This window comes from Fusarium verticillioides, chromosome 9 (assembly GCF_000149555.1).
Source record: "Fusarium verticillioides 7600 chromosome 9, whole genome shotgun sequence".
NCBI lineage: Eukaryota > Fungi > Ascomycota > Sordariomycetes > Hypocreales > Nectriaceae > Fusarium > Fusarium verticillioides.
Window position 1 is genome coordinate 1283916 of NC_031683.1, and position 14582 is coordinate 1298497.

A 14582-nucleotide genomic window follows, 5' to 3' on the forward strand; every position below is an offset into this window, starting at 1 on the left:
GGTCCCAATGATTGAAGGATTTTATTTTCGTGCCTTCTTTACGTTATGGCCTGGCAAGTTCTGTCCATCCAACATTATCCTGGTTCAGAGTGCTGAGTTATCACCCCCGAAACGTCTGCGGATTTAGATTTATTAGGTACCTGCCTGCCTGCTTGCCTGCCTAGTACCTAAGTACTAATGTACATACTCGTGCATCTTTCCAAATAGGTCTTTTTATCTGCAAGAGTCACACGCTTGTTGATCATTTATAATGGGAAGTTCTGTCCGAGCATCGGGGAATCGAAGCCATCATCAAAGCTGTTCGAGGAGCTCATCGTGCCGGAACACCCGTTGGGCTGGGACACGGAGGCAGCTCAGTCAGTTCGCGGAGAAACAGAACACACAGGCTTCTAGAAACAGGTGGGACCGAACAAGATCGATCTGAGCAGCTTAAAAATATTTAGACTCTAAAATCAGAGCTTGTGGCTTAGCTTCCAACGAGCCACATGTTGATTGGCTGTATCACAAAGTCCGATAGCATCCGACGGCTGATAGCGGATCGGTCAGGCCGAGAATGCACTGCAACGAAGAATTCGAACAAATGTTCATCCAATTATATCATTCATTTCATCGATTGTTGAACTTTTTCCCAACCAGCGAGATGCGACCAGGGTTGGTTCCTGCATTGAGCGAGTTCGTTACTCCGTATCCCTCCCCATTATCATTAGGTATGTAGGATGGGATAGAGATTTTCCCCTCCTGTTTTTGTGTCTTTACCCTATCGAGCAGTATCCTCCGGGTACATAGGTGGTAACGCTTGAACAGGTGTTGTCTTGAATCAACGAGACAGTCACATACGGTACATGTACTGTACTGTACATGCATGGTATGGAGTCACACCATAGGGCGTGTCATACGACGACTCTGAAAACATTTTTCTTAGCTCCCCTGATTTGAATTCCAAGACTCCCCAGGACTGGCCAACATCTGGCAGCTCAGTCGAAATGTCGGACCGTGATGAATCAACATACGACGACATGTCTCATGTGACCTTGACCAAGAGTCATCATGTGATTACAAATGGTGGGGTAGATTCGCATAGAGTGTGGCGGAATCTGAGAGAGTGGCGTCGGAACCAGATGACAAACTACGAGATGTGGCTGTGCGAGGGAGCCAGCGCGAGGGGGATACGTATCCATTCACATCAAAACAAATGGGAGGATCGGCGGGGCTGGACTACGTCAGTGGAACCCTTCGAGAGGTCGAAAAAAACTTGTGCGTGCTGGGCTAGGCTAAGATTTTCCTGAGCAGCGTCAGAGCCCAAGGAATTGAAAGAGCCTATTGGGCACCGGTTCTGATGGGCCCCTATCGGCGTCAGAGCCCTGCAGCCCTGGACGCAAACTGGCCTTGGCCCTTGAACCCGAACCTTGAACAAACCTAAAATGATACGTACCATTGCTTCGTACGGGCATGCATCTCTGGATTCCCCGGAGTGGGAGTCGACATGTCCGTTGCGGGAGGCTTGGGGGCTTTGTTGAGTCTCGGGGCCTAATTAGTCAGTCAGTCAGTCATCACCTCGCTATTCGGTTTGTTCGTCTCGCAAGGAGGGAGAGGAAGAGGGACGGGATATTTGAAATCAAGAGGAGAGGATTATGTATTGTATGGTCTTAAATTATCGTCAGTGCACGGCGGTGATTGAGAAGGGACTGGAAGCGACCTGAAGCAGCGGGAAGATCAGCAGCCATGGCCATATTTTCGAATGGTGACAGACAGACATCATCATCATCATCAGCATCATCATCCATGATCAATCAGCCATCATTGATCTATTATTTCAAGTGCACACACACACATACACACACACATACCTAGGCCTACCTTACCTACGTAGTAGTTATTGTGTCGCATAACTGCCAATCCGCCGCTGACCTAGGGGGGAAAAACGAAGCAAGACAACGGCCTCGAGTCTGGCGTGACGATATACATTATCCACACACCACGACATACTGACTGTACTTACCTACCGTGGTACATTAATTACTTCACAACCTGTTGAGGTTGCATGCCACACGCACACAGCACCCACCCTCATCGCATCGAATTGTCCAAGAGTCATCAAGCCCACACCACCATCACATATACCGGGTTACATACCGCAAATCGACCTCACTCACTCCCTGCTGCGGTACCGTCTTCCACGGCTGCTGCTGGGCCATACATACATGCGCTAGGTACTCAGCGATTCTTTCCAGATCCCGGCCTCGGTGCTGTCCTGTGCATCATCGAGTGGGCCCAGGGTCTTTTTTAGTCTCGGCCCGGTGGGGGTGCACCTAGTGACTTCATCGGACTCCAGCACTGTACTGTACCTCCCTCCATACGGGCTACTAACCTTACCTTTCTTTACCTTACCTTATCCATCAGTAAGTCTTTTGGCTTCCATCGCTCACACCTTGTTGCTCATCTGAGCGGTCCCTGCTTTCTTTAAAAAGCGACCACTCCCGCCTTTCGCCACTTTCTCTCAACTCTAAACATAAACTCATCTTTTACATCACCATGTTATCGATCCCTCGACTACATCAACAGCAACTTCAGCTCCAACAACAACTGCAACACAACTCTTCCCACTCCCAGCACCACCAGCAGTATCCCTATTCTCCGAACTGCCAGACCGAATACAACTCTGCCCTCTACTCTGATCTTCCTCGATCGACTTACGAAGACGACATCACTGCTTTGAGTCAACAACTTCCCACCGACCTCATGCAGCCAGAAACTTGGGGAGCACTTGCCCAACAGACTCACAGGTTACCTCGTGGTGGGACTCACCAGCGCGAGTCTTCTTTGTCGTCCTTAGGGTCTTCAACAGCTGGGCCTGCCTCGCCCTTCAACCACAACACATCGAACCCACATATTGCAATCACCGACACAAACGACCAGGGCAATCCCTCATATTATCATCTGGCCAAGTCCATGGCTCCCTATGCTGGATATCAGACTTGCGGAGGCTTGGAGCAGAATGCTATGCCTGAAATGGCATATCCAATCACTCTGTCAGGACCAAGTAGCAAGCCAAGGATGGACCGGACCTTGATGCAAGCTCCCGACTTCTCTGGTGGCTCATCACGGTCACACCCTGCCTCAGTGGCGAGTTCCATCGCGGGTGACTCACCTGCGACTCCTACAGTTGGCGAAGCAGATAACTCAGAGAGGAGGCGAAAAGGTAATGTTCTCTCCGATGGCGTCATATTCATGGACACAAGCTCACACTCTTATTACCCAGGTTTTGCCAACGCCCCAAAACTTGACAGAACTATGACAGACGTTTATGCAGACGAACTCTACAGCCCCAACTTTGCCATCACATCAACTCCTCCCTCGCAAACTCAGGTATCTTTGTCACCTACAAACGATGTCTTCAGTCAGCGACTCACGGCCGCCAACAACCAGCATCTAAGTGCTGCTCAATCGCCAGTCTCTAGCAGCTCGCGAGATAGGTCACCCTTCAGAACTGGCTCACCTCTCGCACCTTCTCCCGCCCATGAGTTTGGCAACCATGGACTGTCACAGAACTTGACATTCAACAGCGCACAGCGCATGCGCGAGCAGAACAAGGCACACCAAGATGCTCAGGTCATGCGTCAACAGATGAACATGAAGCAGGAGCCCGAGACTCCCAAAACCATTTCTCCAAAGGATGCTATTCTCGAGTTCAATGAGTCTGAGGGGGACAACAATTTCCCTTTATTTCCTCAGAGCTCTTCAGGCTTTGATCTGGACCACTTTCCAAAGTCAATGGTTAGCTCTCAAGAATCTATACACGACACGCACAACCAAAACCACTTCAACTTCCTGTCATCGCACGCAGCCAATGGAATCTCGGTGCCTCAACAATACCCGTTTATTGCGCACCCGCGGATGAACCACGAGACACCACCTTGCTTGAGCTCCGCTGGGTCGAGCTCGAACGAATCGCGCAATGTCACTCCTGCAACCCGCCCCGGCAGCACTGCTGCTGATGGCGGCACTTACACTTGCACATACCACGGCTGCACATTACGATTTGAAACCCCAGCGCTACTTCAGAAGCACAAGCGGGAAGGCCACCGACAGACGCAGAACCTTGGGCCTTCGCAGCCTCGCAACATGGGTATGACATCTGCACTGCTGAACACCCAGGCAGGCCCCCATCGTTGCGACAGGATCAACCCAAGCACTGGCAAGCCCTGCAACACTGTCTTCTCTAGACCCTATGATCTCACTCGCCATGAGGACACCATCCACAACGCCCGCAAGCAAAAGGTGCGATGTGATCTTTGCACTGAGGAGAAGACATTCAGTCGTGCGGATGCTCTAACCAGGCACTATCGCGTATGCCATCCGGACGTGGAACTTCCGGGCAAGCATCGTCGACGAGCCGGTGCTTGAGTTGCACCCGTGGCGTGCTAGCATGCATGCTTTGCCCCTGACGACGGCCCAAGCTAAGTCACCCCAGGATTGACGCCGTGCCGTTACAGTACTCCAGATGATGCCGCATGACGTTGACCATCGTCGAAACAAGGCTTGGCGGGTTGTGGACCGATCACCGCAAGGCTTGAGATTACTTGAATCGGGTTGGTCGACAAAGTGCCAAACCGATAGCGTCCTGGGCTCTAGTGCGGGCAGGTGGGTCCAAGGGTCCCTTCCTGCAGGAAGGGTCCTTTCCGGTCAATCTGGCTACGTCATGGGGCATCCACATATTACGGTTGTGACATCATATGGGCCCACACAAGTCTCAGTCACCGACCAGTATCCTTCCCCCTCCCCGACATCCCCTGATGATGACATGGCGTCCGTCATGGACTGTCACTGTCATTCGTTGTCATTGTACATTACGGTATCCTGATTCTAGTTGTTTCGGTCATCCAAGGTCATTTCCTATGCGACTTGCATTGCATTGCATTGCATGCATGTATTTAACTATCTATTACTCGTACCAGGTCAACTGGCTGGCCAGAACCACCTTATGTCTGTTATGGAAAAATTGGAATGGGTCGGATTTTATTGGGTTGATTGGTAACTGGTCTAGATAAAAAGAAAACAGGAGCGTTTGGGTTTTGTTTACTACAGCGAGCTTTGTCTTTGTCTCTTTGGAGCAGATGATACCTGGGATTGGAATTCGAGTCGAGTCGTTTCCGCGAGTTGAAACGTCATGATGCCTGATGAGTGCATTGACAGGAAGAACAGAGTAGACACCAATAGCGCTTTCAGCTGTTGCACAGTCTGCTGTACTTTGTTATTTGGAGATAAGCGACAATTATAGATTATAATGATGTATGGTATAATGCAACACAACCGAAAAAATTACCTTATCAGAATTAAAGACTTGCAATTTCTTCCCCCAGCGCCTACGCACCTAATGTTGGCAGCCGTATGATCGTATGTATGTGTGTACTGCACCGTGATGCATATCAATGCTGCAAGTAAGCAGCAACCCCCTTATTGTTAGGACCGCTCATAAACATCTGGCACTACTACTAACTACATACTGTACCACTGTTTGTAGATCTGACCCTCGAAATCGATCATAAGTGGGCATTGATGATGGATGCGACATACATATTCTATTGCCGATCAGTATCAAGCTCACCCTCCGTTACCATTGGTGAGGGTTACTTAATACTGGTATTGATGCAACGACGTCACAAGGGTTACAGTTCCCTTGCTCTTCTCTACATGGGTCGAGGTACGGTATAGCAATGAATGAATGTCTTGCAAGGTTTGATCCTTGCAACGAAACAATCATATCTGAAAGTGCTGTAAGTAAGTAAGTGGTCTGCATAAAACAAGCTAGTCCGATGGCTCGCCCCATAGCAAGCATCATAGTGTGTAAGATACCTAGTTTTGTTCTTCATGGTAAACTCTTCTCCCAAGTTCTTGTTAGGACGATTTCACAAGTGTACCGTAATTTCGTCACCGATATCCACTTGACGCAATTCTAGAAATTTAGGGTACAGAGTTGCACATACCGTATGCCTCTTTGCGGCACGGCAGTAGGGAGAGTCTGAATAACGTCACAGCTTGGGCGCACTCCATTTCCCCAGCTTTACCAGAAGCAGAAACATGTGACCGAACGACATACGTAGTAATGAACAACATGCATTCTCTCTGTGAATAGTAACGCACACCTCACCCCGCCTTATCGCACTATAGCCATAGCCATAGCCATAGCCATAGCCATAGCCATAGTCCTTCCTTAGCTCGACTCAGCTCAACTCTATCTAACTATCTTATCTTGTTCCCAATCTCCCCATCAACGCCAGAGTCTTCTTGCACCTGACATTTGAGCGCCCAAGCAAGTAGAAACCAAGCGGCCGGCACATAGGAGCCCACTTTGTGCCAAATTACGTTGTCGTTGATTTATTCGAGTCAAGACCTTCGATTATAAGCCGAGAACGGCTGCGCGGGCGTCCTTGTAAAGTGGTGCAATTCCCGTCCAGAGCTCAAACTGAAATAGACCAGATTAGTTGTTTGAACTATCCTTCCTACCACAGAAAAACTATGGTCATGTCATAAGTGAACTTACCTGATACCACCCCTGAGAGGCAAGAACCTCTAGCCCTGGAATTGTGGTCCAGTTACCGGCATCCTCTGCCAACTGCATTATCGGGGTATGGCTGGGTTTGTATGCCATTTCGAGGAGGACTCGGCGCTCTTCGTTAACAGCTGGCCGACTGAGCACGACAGCTACGAGCTCCCGCAGAATTGGGTCGATAGGCCGATCAGCGGGAATAGTACTGACGACGACCTTGACGTTCGGCGAGACCTTGTCTATGTCTGAAGCCTGGCTCAGGCCTTGTAGACTGTAATCGCTGGGGAAGTCAGCTGCAAGTGCGTATGCCTTGGCCTGGTTGCGAGCGGCAATGTAAATTGGGCTGAAACCCAGAGAGTGCAGAGCAAAGACGGCAGCTCGGGTAGTCCCGCCGGAGCCCACGACCATGGCGGCCCCCCTTGTATCAGAGTCTGCCTGTTCCTCGATACCGGCGTCATGAAGAGCGTGTACCATGCCTCTCCAGTCTGTGTTGTCTCCCAAAAGTCGTCGACGGCCATTAGCGCCAGCTTTGCCCAAGGGAACAACGGTGTTGACAGCTCCGATGGCCTGAGCTGCAGCAGAAAGCTCGTCAACCTGACTCATGATGTCCAACTTGAGAGGTATGGTGACCGAGGCGCCTCCAAAATCAGCAGACCTCAGCACTTCACGCACATCCTCGATTTTGTCCGTCTCAAGACGATGGTACTGATGAGGCAGACCCATCTGCCCGAACAGGGTGTTGTGAAGAGCAGGCGAGCGAGATGCCGAGATGGGCTTGCCAAACAGATAGAATTTATACGGGTCCAGATCGCCGAGTAATGCAAGAGCACGACGTATCTCAGACGCGGACATCTGGCCTGGTGCGGCTTTGAAGGGCAGGCTGGGATGAGACACGGGCGTCAAGAATCGGTTTAGCACACGACTCAACTTTCCAGCTTTGCCCATGTTGATGACAATCATGGGTGTCTTCTGCGCTTCCTGCATTCGAGATTTAAATTTGGCAAGGTCGAAGTTGTCCTCAGGAGTGCGAGCAATACCGACCAACTTGATTATATCGCCGTACTGGAGAGCCCGGTTGTAATACTGAATCCACGACGCATTCTTCCAAGACATAGTACCCTTCGGGTCATGGTGAGAGGCGATTATGCGCGAATATCCGCGAGATTCTGCGATAGATTGGATGACATGGTCGGGCAGCGTCATTTCAACATCGACGTACTCCAGGCCCATCTGCAAAGCTAGGCGGTAGAGCTGGAGACCTTCTTCATAGGCACTGTCTGGGAATTTACCCCCCTGAGATTCGGTCCTCAACGTGAAAACGATAGGCTTCTTCGCTGAGGCGCGAAGAGTCGAAATCTGACGAGTAACAGAGTCGATGGAACGATCCTGGAGCAAATCAACCCTAAGCTCGACGGCATCAGAGCCAACCACAACCTCTGGCACAAGGTCAACAGCCCCGTCGACGTCAGGCACTGTAAGAGACACAAAGAAACTGTGGTCTTTGTTCAAAACGTCCTTGAAATGAGAGTTTCTGCCTGCGATAGAATGTACGAATTGCTGGAAGTCGGAGGGAATCTCCGCCTTGGAGCCAGACGATTCGGAGTGCGGACTGTAGTACAGATGTGTGCTGCACTCGTTGTAGAAGTCCTTGCGTCGCAAATAGACCTGTCGAATCTCACTGGTATAGGCCGGTCGGGTTTTGTCACGGTTGAGATATTCAACCACTTGGTCGGTATCGCGATGGACTAACAAGACATTACCACCGCTTTTGCCATAGCTCTTGAGCATCTCTCTCGCCTCCGGAGTCTCGACCAAACCACCACCACAAGAGAAGATATGGCCAGTTTTATTGTTCTCCATGACATCCTGCAGAAGCGCCAGCTCATCCGCACGGAAACCCTCCCACCCACGGTCACCTCTGATCATCTCGGGAATCGTCCGCCCGGCACGCCTCTCTAGCTCCTGATCCAAATCGATGAATTTCCAACCCAGAAGCTTAGCCATCCAGTTACCAGCGGTAGTCTTACCGGCGCCTCGCATTCCGATGATGAAGACTGAGCGTTCCAAAACTGCCTCTTGGCTCTCATGGTCATGGTCATCGACATCTGGCTCTTCACCGACCATGTCGACCTTGAAAGCTTGGGAGAGAATGTCCCACCACCCTGGCCAGGTTTTGCCAACACACTCCCTCTCCGTGACGACCACAGGGCCAGGCGAGGCAATTGCAAGAACACTAAAGCTCATCGCAACACGATGGTCATCATAGCAATGAATACCAACCTCTGGCGTCACTACACCGCCATCTCGGCTCTTACCGAGAACCTCAATGCCATCCTCAAGCTCATTACATTGCACGCCAAACTTTGCAAGCTGATCCTTCATAGCGGCAATACGGTTGCACTCTTTAACGCGTTGATTAGCAATGCCCGTGATTCGAGTTGTCCCCGACGCGACAGCGGCCAGGACTGACGCCGTGAGGAATGCGTCGGTCATGGGCTCCATATCGACGTGAGCAAGACCCTTGAGTTGGCCAGGGGCAGGACCAGTGACAGTTGTGGAGTGGTCAGACTGCTCAACATAACATCCCATAGGCTTCAGGACATCAACAGCGAAGCGGGCATCTCCCTGCAGGGACTTTGAGCCAATATTGGGAATTGTACACTTGGTACCAGTGATGGCGGCAACTGCAAGGGGGTAAGTTGCAGAACTCGCGTCACTCTCAATGGTGTACTCCTGAGGGTTCTTATAAGTACCCTGAGGGATATGATAGGTGTTGGGCTCATGCGAAGATACATCCACGTTGATACCGAAGGAGGCCATCATGGTGATAGTCATATCGATGTAAGGCTGGGAGATAGGCTTACCTCCAACCAGACGCAGTGTGACAGGGTTCTTGGCGTAAGGAGCGGCCATGAGAATTGATGAAACGTATTGTGACGAAATGGTGGCGGCAAGCTCGATGTCCCCCCCCTGGAACCCACCAGCGGCATCAATTCGCAAGGGCAGACTGTTCTCCTTACCAAGATACTCGATTTCGACACCGTTGGAGCGCAAGGCATCAACAAGTGCGCCGATCGGGCGAACCTGCATCCTTGCATTGCCCGTCAGAACGTTGACACGAGATGCCTGGCTAGGGGCGGCAAGGGCGACAACGGTAGTCAAGAAGCGGGATGCTGTGCCGGCATTCCCCAAATACAGAGGCTCTTTGCTTGCTCGCAGGTTGCCACCCTTGCCTTCGACCACCAGGACCTCTCCAGCTTCTTGCCAGGAGTAAGAAGCACCCCCGAGCTGATGGATTGCCGAAAGCATGTACTCGGTATCATCAGAATGGAGAAGATTCTTGATACGGCAAGTTCCTGAACCGAGGGCGGCTAGGATGAGGGCTCGGTTGGAGATGCTCTTTGAGCCTGGCGGAGCCACTGTGACGTCCAGATCCTTAGGAACACCAGGGGTGACCCGAATGGATGATGACAAGATGGTCCGGATTACCTTATCTTCCACGACGCTGGCGCGTGGCTCGTGACACTTGCCAATGGCCGAGAGGAGAACAATCTTCTTCTTCTTTCCATCGTTCTTTTTATCCACACCCATCTTTTCAAGAAGAATATCCACCGGGCACTTCTTACCCGCTGTCAGCTTGATGACGCGCTTGTCACGGAGCGAGGTTGGAAGATCGTAACTGGAGATGCACTTGACTAGCCTGGCGACTGCACCGGGACGCAAAACACCAAGGTGACGTGCGAGCTCTGCCTCCTTGACCATGCCGATAGCAACGGCCTCGCCGTGGAGAAGTTGCGGCGTCAGGATAGCCTCGAACGCGTGTCCAATGGAGTGACCGAAGTTGAGAAGGTTACGTAGACCACCCTCTCGTTCATCACTAGACACAACCTCTGCTTTAACGCCCGCTGAGCCGATAACGATGCGCTTCAGCACATCTCGGATGGGGTCTAGGCGGCTTTCGCCCTTGGATCGAACGCATTCAAGGATGTGAGCTGCTGATTCTTCCAGAATAGTAAACTCAGTCTCATTCCAAATAGCGGCGGTTTTGACAACCTCAGCCATCCCATTGATGAATTCGCGGGCGGGCAACGTCTCGAGGAACGTCAAGTCAATATAGATACGTTTCGGCTGCCAGAAAGCGCCGACAAGGTTTTTGCCCATTGGAGTATCAATGGCAGTCTTTCCACCAATCGATGAGTCAACCATGGCGAGCAATGTCGTGGGCACTTGGACGAACCGGACACCACGCATGAAGGTAGCTGCAACATAGCCGATCATATCCCCCATAACGCCGCCACCAAGAGCTATAATGACCGTGTCGCGGGTGCATTGTTGGGAGAGCATCCAATCCTCTATTTCGGCCTTTGTCTCACGGCTTTTGGAAGCCTCTCCTGGTGGGATGGTGTACGTGAGTAGCCGAGTGGCTGTTGCCTGGGAAGCGGCCTCGAAACGAGCTTGAAAGGCAGGGACATATGTGTCGAAAAGATTGGTATCTGTGATGAGGACGTAGGTCGACGTAGGGGTGTTCTCGAGGAGGTCATCAACAACAAAGTTGAGCCAAAGACCGTGATCGACGATTATATTGGGCTCGCCTAGAATTGAGATCCGAGTCGGATCTCGTCTCTCGGCTTGAGCCATGGTCACAGCAGGCCTCAAGATGATCCAAGATTTGCTTGCTTCTTGACCGCGAGAATTCAATTGAGTTGAGGTTGGAAGTCGTTCGTTGACTGTGTTTGGCGGGGCAGGGGGTGGCCTATGAGTAAAATTTGGAGGGGTCTGCCCGATTACGGACCAAGCTCTGACTCTATGACGAGAAGAGACTAGTAAACCGCCGAGAGCTTAAAACTAATAATTAAGGAGAGCTAATACCTATACTAAATATAGGTAAATAAGTGCTATTATATATTTTAATAAAATTTATATTTTAATAAGATTTAGTTATAGGTTTAAATTAACTTAATTATAGTCTTTTATTTACTAGCTTATAAATAAAAATTTAATATATTATTAAATAATTTTATTAATTAAATAAAAAAATTATAATAAAAAATTAATAATAAAGTTAAATAAATATAATAATAATATATTTATTACCTTAGTTGAAAAACTATTTTATTTTTAATTTTACTTTATTTATTTAAATATAAAAGCAGTTTCCTTAGTTTAAACTACTATTTCTTTACTGACTTTACTTTATCTGCAGTTCTTAAATATAAGGGCAATTAGTTATATACCTAGGTATATATATTTAATTAATAGAATTATTATTAACTTTAGGTTAATTTAGCTTTTATTAATTAACTTATATAAATAGAATTAACTTTATTCTTTTAAACCTTTAAACCCTGCTATTACCCTGCTTTTATCCTTTTACTATTATAGTCTTAAACTATAATTAGCCTATTATATTAATAATAAAATTCCCTTTATAATAATAACCCTTTTAGCTATATTATAAAGCTACTCTTTATATATATTTAAGTTACTTATAAAAGCAATAAAGAAGGCTATTTAATTTAATTAAAAGAAATAACCTTTTTTAAAAACTCTCTTTAATTTTAAAGGCTTATAAGCTTATTATAAACCTAGCTTAAGTTAATTATATTAAAATAAGCTAAATAATTTATATAATTAATTAACTTAATTAACTTATTTTTTTTTTAGTTATTATTAGCCTTATTTAAGGCTATTAAGCTTTTAATTTTATAAATAGAGGCTTAAATAGTAAGGCCCCTATAGTAAGCTAGAATTATAGGAGTTAATATTAATTAAGGTTTATTTACCTTAAGTAGTATAATTACTGCCTTAACTAAGCAGTATAAGTACTACCTGCAGGTCCCTTAGCAGCTATATTAACCTTCTTCCTTTACCATAGCTAAAAGACTAAGATAATACCGGGCCTAGTGCACCTATCGCAAAGTACATCCTCTGACCTAACTTTCCCTCTATTAGTTATAGTTACTAACATCTATTATAGCCACTGTCGCGATACTTTATAATAGCCTGCAGGCTAATTAGGCCTATTATATAACTAATTATAACCTTATTAATATAATTAAATTAGTCTTAGGTTAAGCTAATAGTTATAAATACTAGAAACTATATATAATAGCTATAGCTATTATAAAGAACTTCTTATTAAAGAACTAGTTTAGCCTAGTTAAGATAGCTATTTTTAACTATACTTTAATTTAGTTAATTTTTTATATAAATCTAGGTCTTTTAGGTTATATAATAAGGCTAGATTAGCTAAAAAAAAAGCTATTATAGCTAAAGGATTTAAAAAAAGCTATAAAGTAAGGCAAGACCTTTATAGCTAATTAAGCTACTTTCCTTACTACTTTTAGAGGCCTATTAGCTAGGTATAAAAAGTAGCTTATAAATATAATTATTAAGGCTAACTATATAGTCTATATCCTCTTAATTATATAAAATTAAAGATAGCATATCTGTAAATAGAGTTCTAAAGTAAAGGCAGGGTAATAGTAGGGTTTAAAGCTTTAAAGGAATAAGGTTAACTTTTAAGTAGGTTAATTAGTAAAAGTTAAATTAACTTAAAGTTAATAATAACTTTATTAATTAAATATATATACCTAGGTATATAATTAACTGCCTTTATATTTAAGCTATAAATAAAGTAAAATTAATAATAAAATAGTAATTAAACTAGAGTTAATTAACTCATAGTTAAAAATAGCTATTTTAATAAAGTTAAATTAATACTTTAATAAAAAGTTCTTTTTAATAGTAATTACTATTATATAGATATTTTTTAAATATTTTTTATTAATTACTTATTTTTTTTAATTACTATTAGCCTTATTTAGGGCTATTAAGCTTTTAACTTTTTATATAATAGCTTAAATAGTAAGGCCCTTATAGTAAGCTAGAATTATAAAGCTTAAAATCAGTTAAGGTTTATCTGCCTTAAGTAGTGTAATTACTGCTTTAATTAAGCAGTATAAGTACTGCCCCTTAGTAGATATATTAACCTTTTTCCTTTACCCTAGTTAAAAGACTAAGATAATACTAGGCTTAGTATATCTATTATATTTCTATTTAAAGGTCAGTTAGACCTTAATTAAGTAAGAGATTAAGTATAAACTTATAAGTATATTTCCTAACTTATTAGTTATAGTTATTAATATCTATTAAAGCTATTAATATAATACCTACTATATAAAATAGCCTATAGCTATATAATTAAGCTTATTATATAACTAGCAATAACCTTAATATAGCTATTAGGCCTACCTTATAAGCAGCTAATAAAGAAGATCTAGAAAATATCTATATAATAATAGCTGCTATTAAAAAGAACTTCTTATTAAGGTATTAATTTAACTTTATTAAAATAGCTATTTTTAACTATAAGTTAATTAAGTTAATTAGTTACATAGATTATTTAGCTTATTTTAGCTTAATTAATATAACTTAAGTTAATAATAAGCTATTAGCTTTTAAAGACTTAAAAAGAGACTTAAAGGAAAGTTATCCCTTTTAATTACATTAAGTAGCCTTCCTTACTGCCTTTATAAGCTTAAATATATATAAAGAGTAGCTTTATAATATAGCTAAAAGGGTTATTATTATAAAAGAGATCCTCTTATTAATATAAGGATAAAGGCAAGGTAATAGCAGGATTTAAAGGTTTAAAGGAATAAGGTTAACTTTTATATAAGTTAGTTAGTAAAAGTTAAATTAACCTGAAGTTAATAATAACTTTATTAATTAAATATATATACTTAAGTATATAACTAACTACCCTTATATCTAAACTATAAATAAAGTGAAATTAATAATAAAATAGTAGTTAAACTAGAGATTAATTACTTATAAAGTAGGCTTCATAGCTATATTAAGGTTATAGCTAGTTATATAATAGACTTAATTATATAGCTATAAGCTATTTTATATAATAAGTATTATATTAGTAGCTTTTATAAATATTAGTAACTATAACTAATAAAAGAAAAGTTAAGTTAAGAAATATACTTTATAATAAAGATATTAAGCCTAGTATTTTTTAATAAAG

General features: G+C 44.6%; 2 protein-coding genes across 3 annotated transcripts; one reads left to right on the forward strand and one right to left on the reverse strand.

Moving 5' to 3' along the window:
* Positions 1-595: 595 nt before the first annotated feature.
* On the forward strand, positions 596-5391 carry FVEG_11376 (hypothetical protein). 2 transcript variants are annotated; one of them, XM_018900615.1, is made up of 4 exons: positions 596-707; positions 805-865; positions 923-3199; positions 3260-5391. In XM_018900615.1, exons 3-4 carry the CDS (start codon positions 2533-2535, stop codon positions 4402-4404), a joined length of 1812 nt encoding a protein of 603 aa, XP_018758921.1. In that variant the 5' UTR covers positions 596-707; positions 805-865; positions 923-2532; the 3' UTR covers positions 4405-5391. The 2 variants fall into 2 exon arrangements, with proteins under 2 accessions (XP_018758921.1, XP_018758920.1); XM_018900614.1 differs by having other exon boundaries at positions 805-3199.
* FVEG_11377 (pentafunctional AROM polypeptide) lies at positions 5295-11334 on the reverse strand. The gene is made up of 2 exons (XM_018900616.1): positions 6542-11334; positions 5295-6463 (listed from the first exon to the last, which is right to left on the reverse strand). The coding sequence occupies exons 1-2, from the start codon at positions 11183-11185 to the stop codon at positions 6398-6400; spliced, it is 4710 nt and encodes a 1569-aa protein (XP_018758922.1). The 5' UTR covers positions 11186-11334; the 3' UTR covers positions 5295-6397.
* Positions 11335-14582: the final 3248 nt, after the last annotated feature.

Excerpts from the sequence above, each read along its gene's own strand:
- FVEG_11376 (XM_018900614.1), top strand. The coding sequence starts at position 2,533 with ATGTTATCGATCCCTCGACTACATCAACAGCAACTTCAGCTCCAACAA. Across the intron at positions 3,200-3,259 it reads CTCAGAGAGGAGGCGAAAAG|GTTTTGCCAACGCCCCAAAA; the intron begins GTAATGTTCTCT and ends CTTATTACCCAG.
- FVEG_11377 (XM_018900616.1), bottom strand. The coding sequence starts at position 11,185 with ATGGCTCAAGCCGAGAGACGAGATCCGACTCGGATCTCAATTCTAGGC. Across the intron at positions 6,464-6,541 it reads CCTCTCAGGGGTGGTATCAG|TTTGAGCTCTGGACGGGAAT; the intron begins GTAAGTTCACTT and ends GGTCTATTTCAG.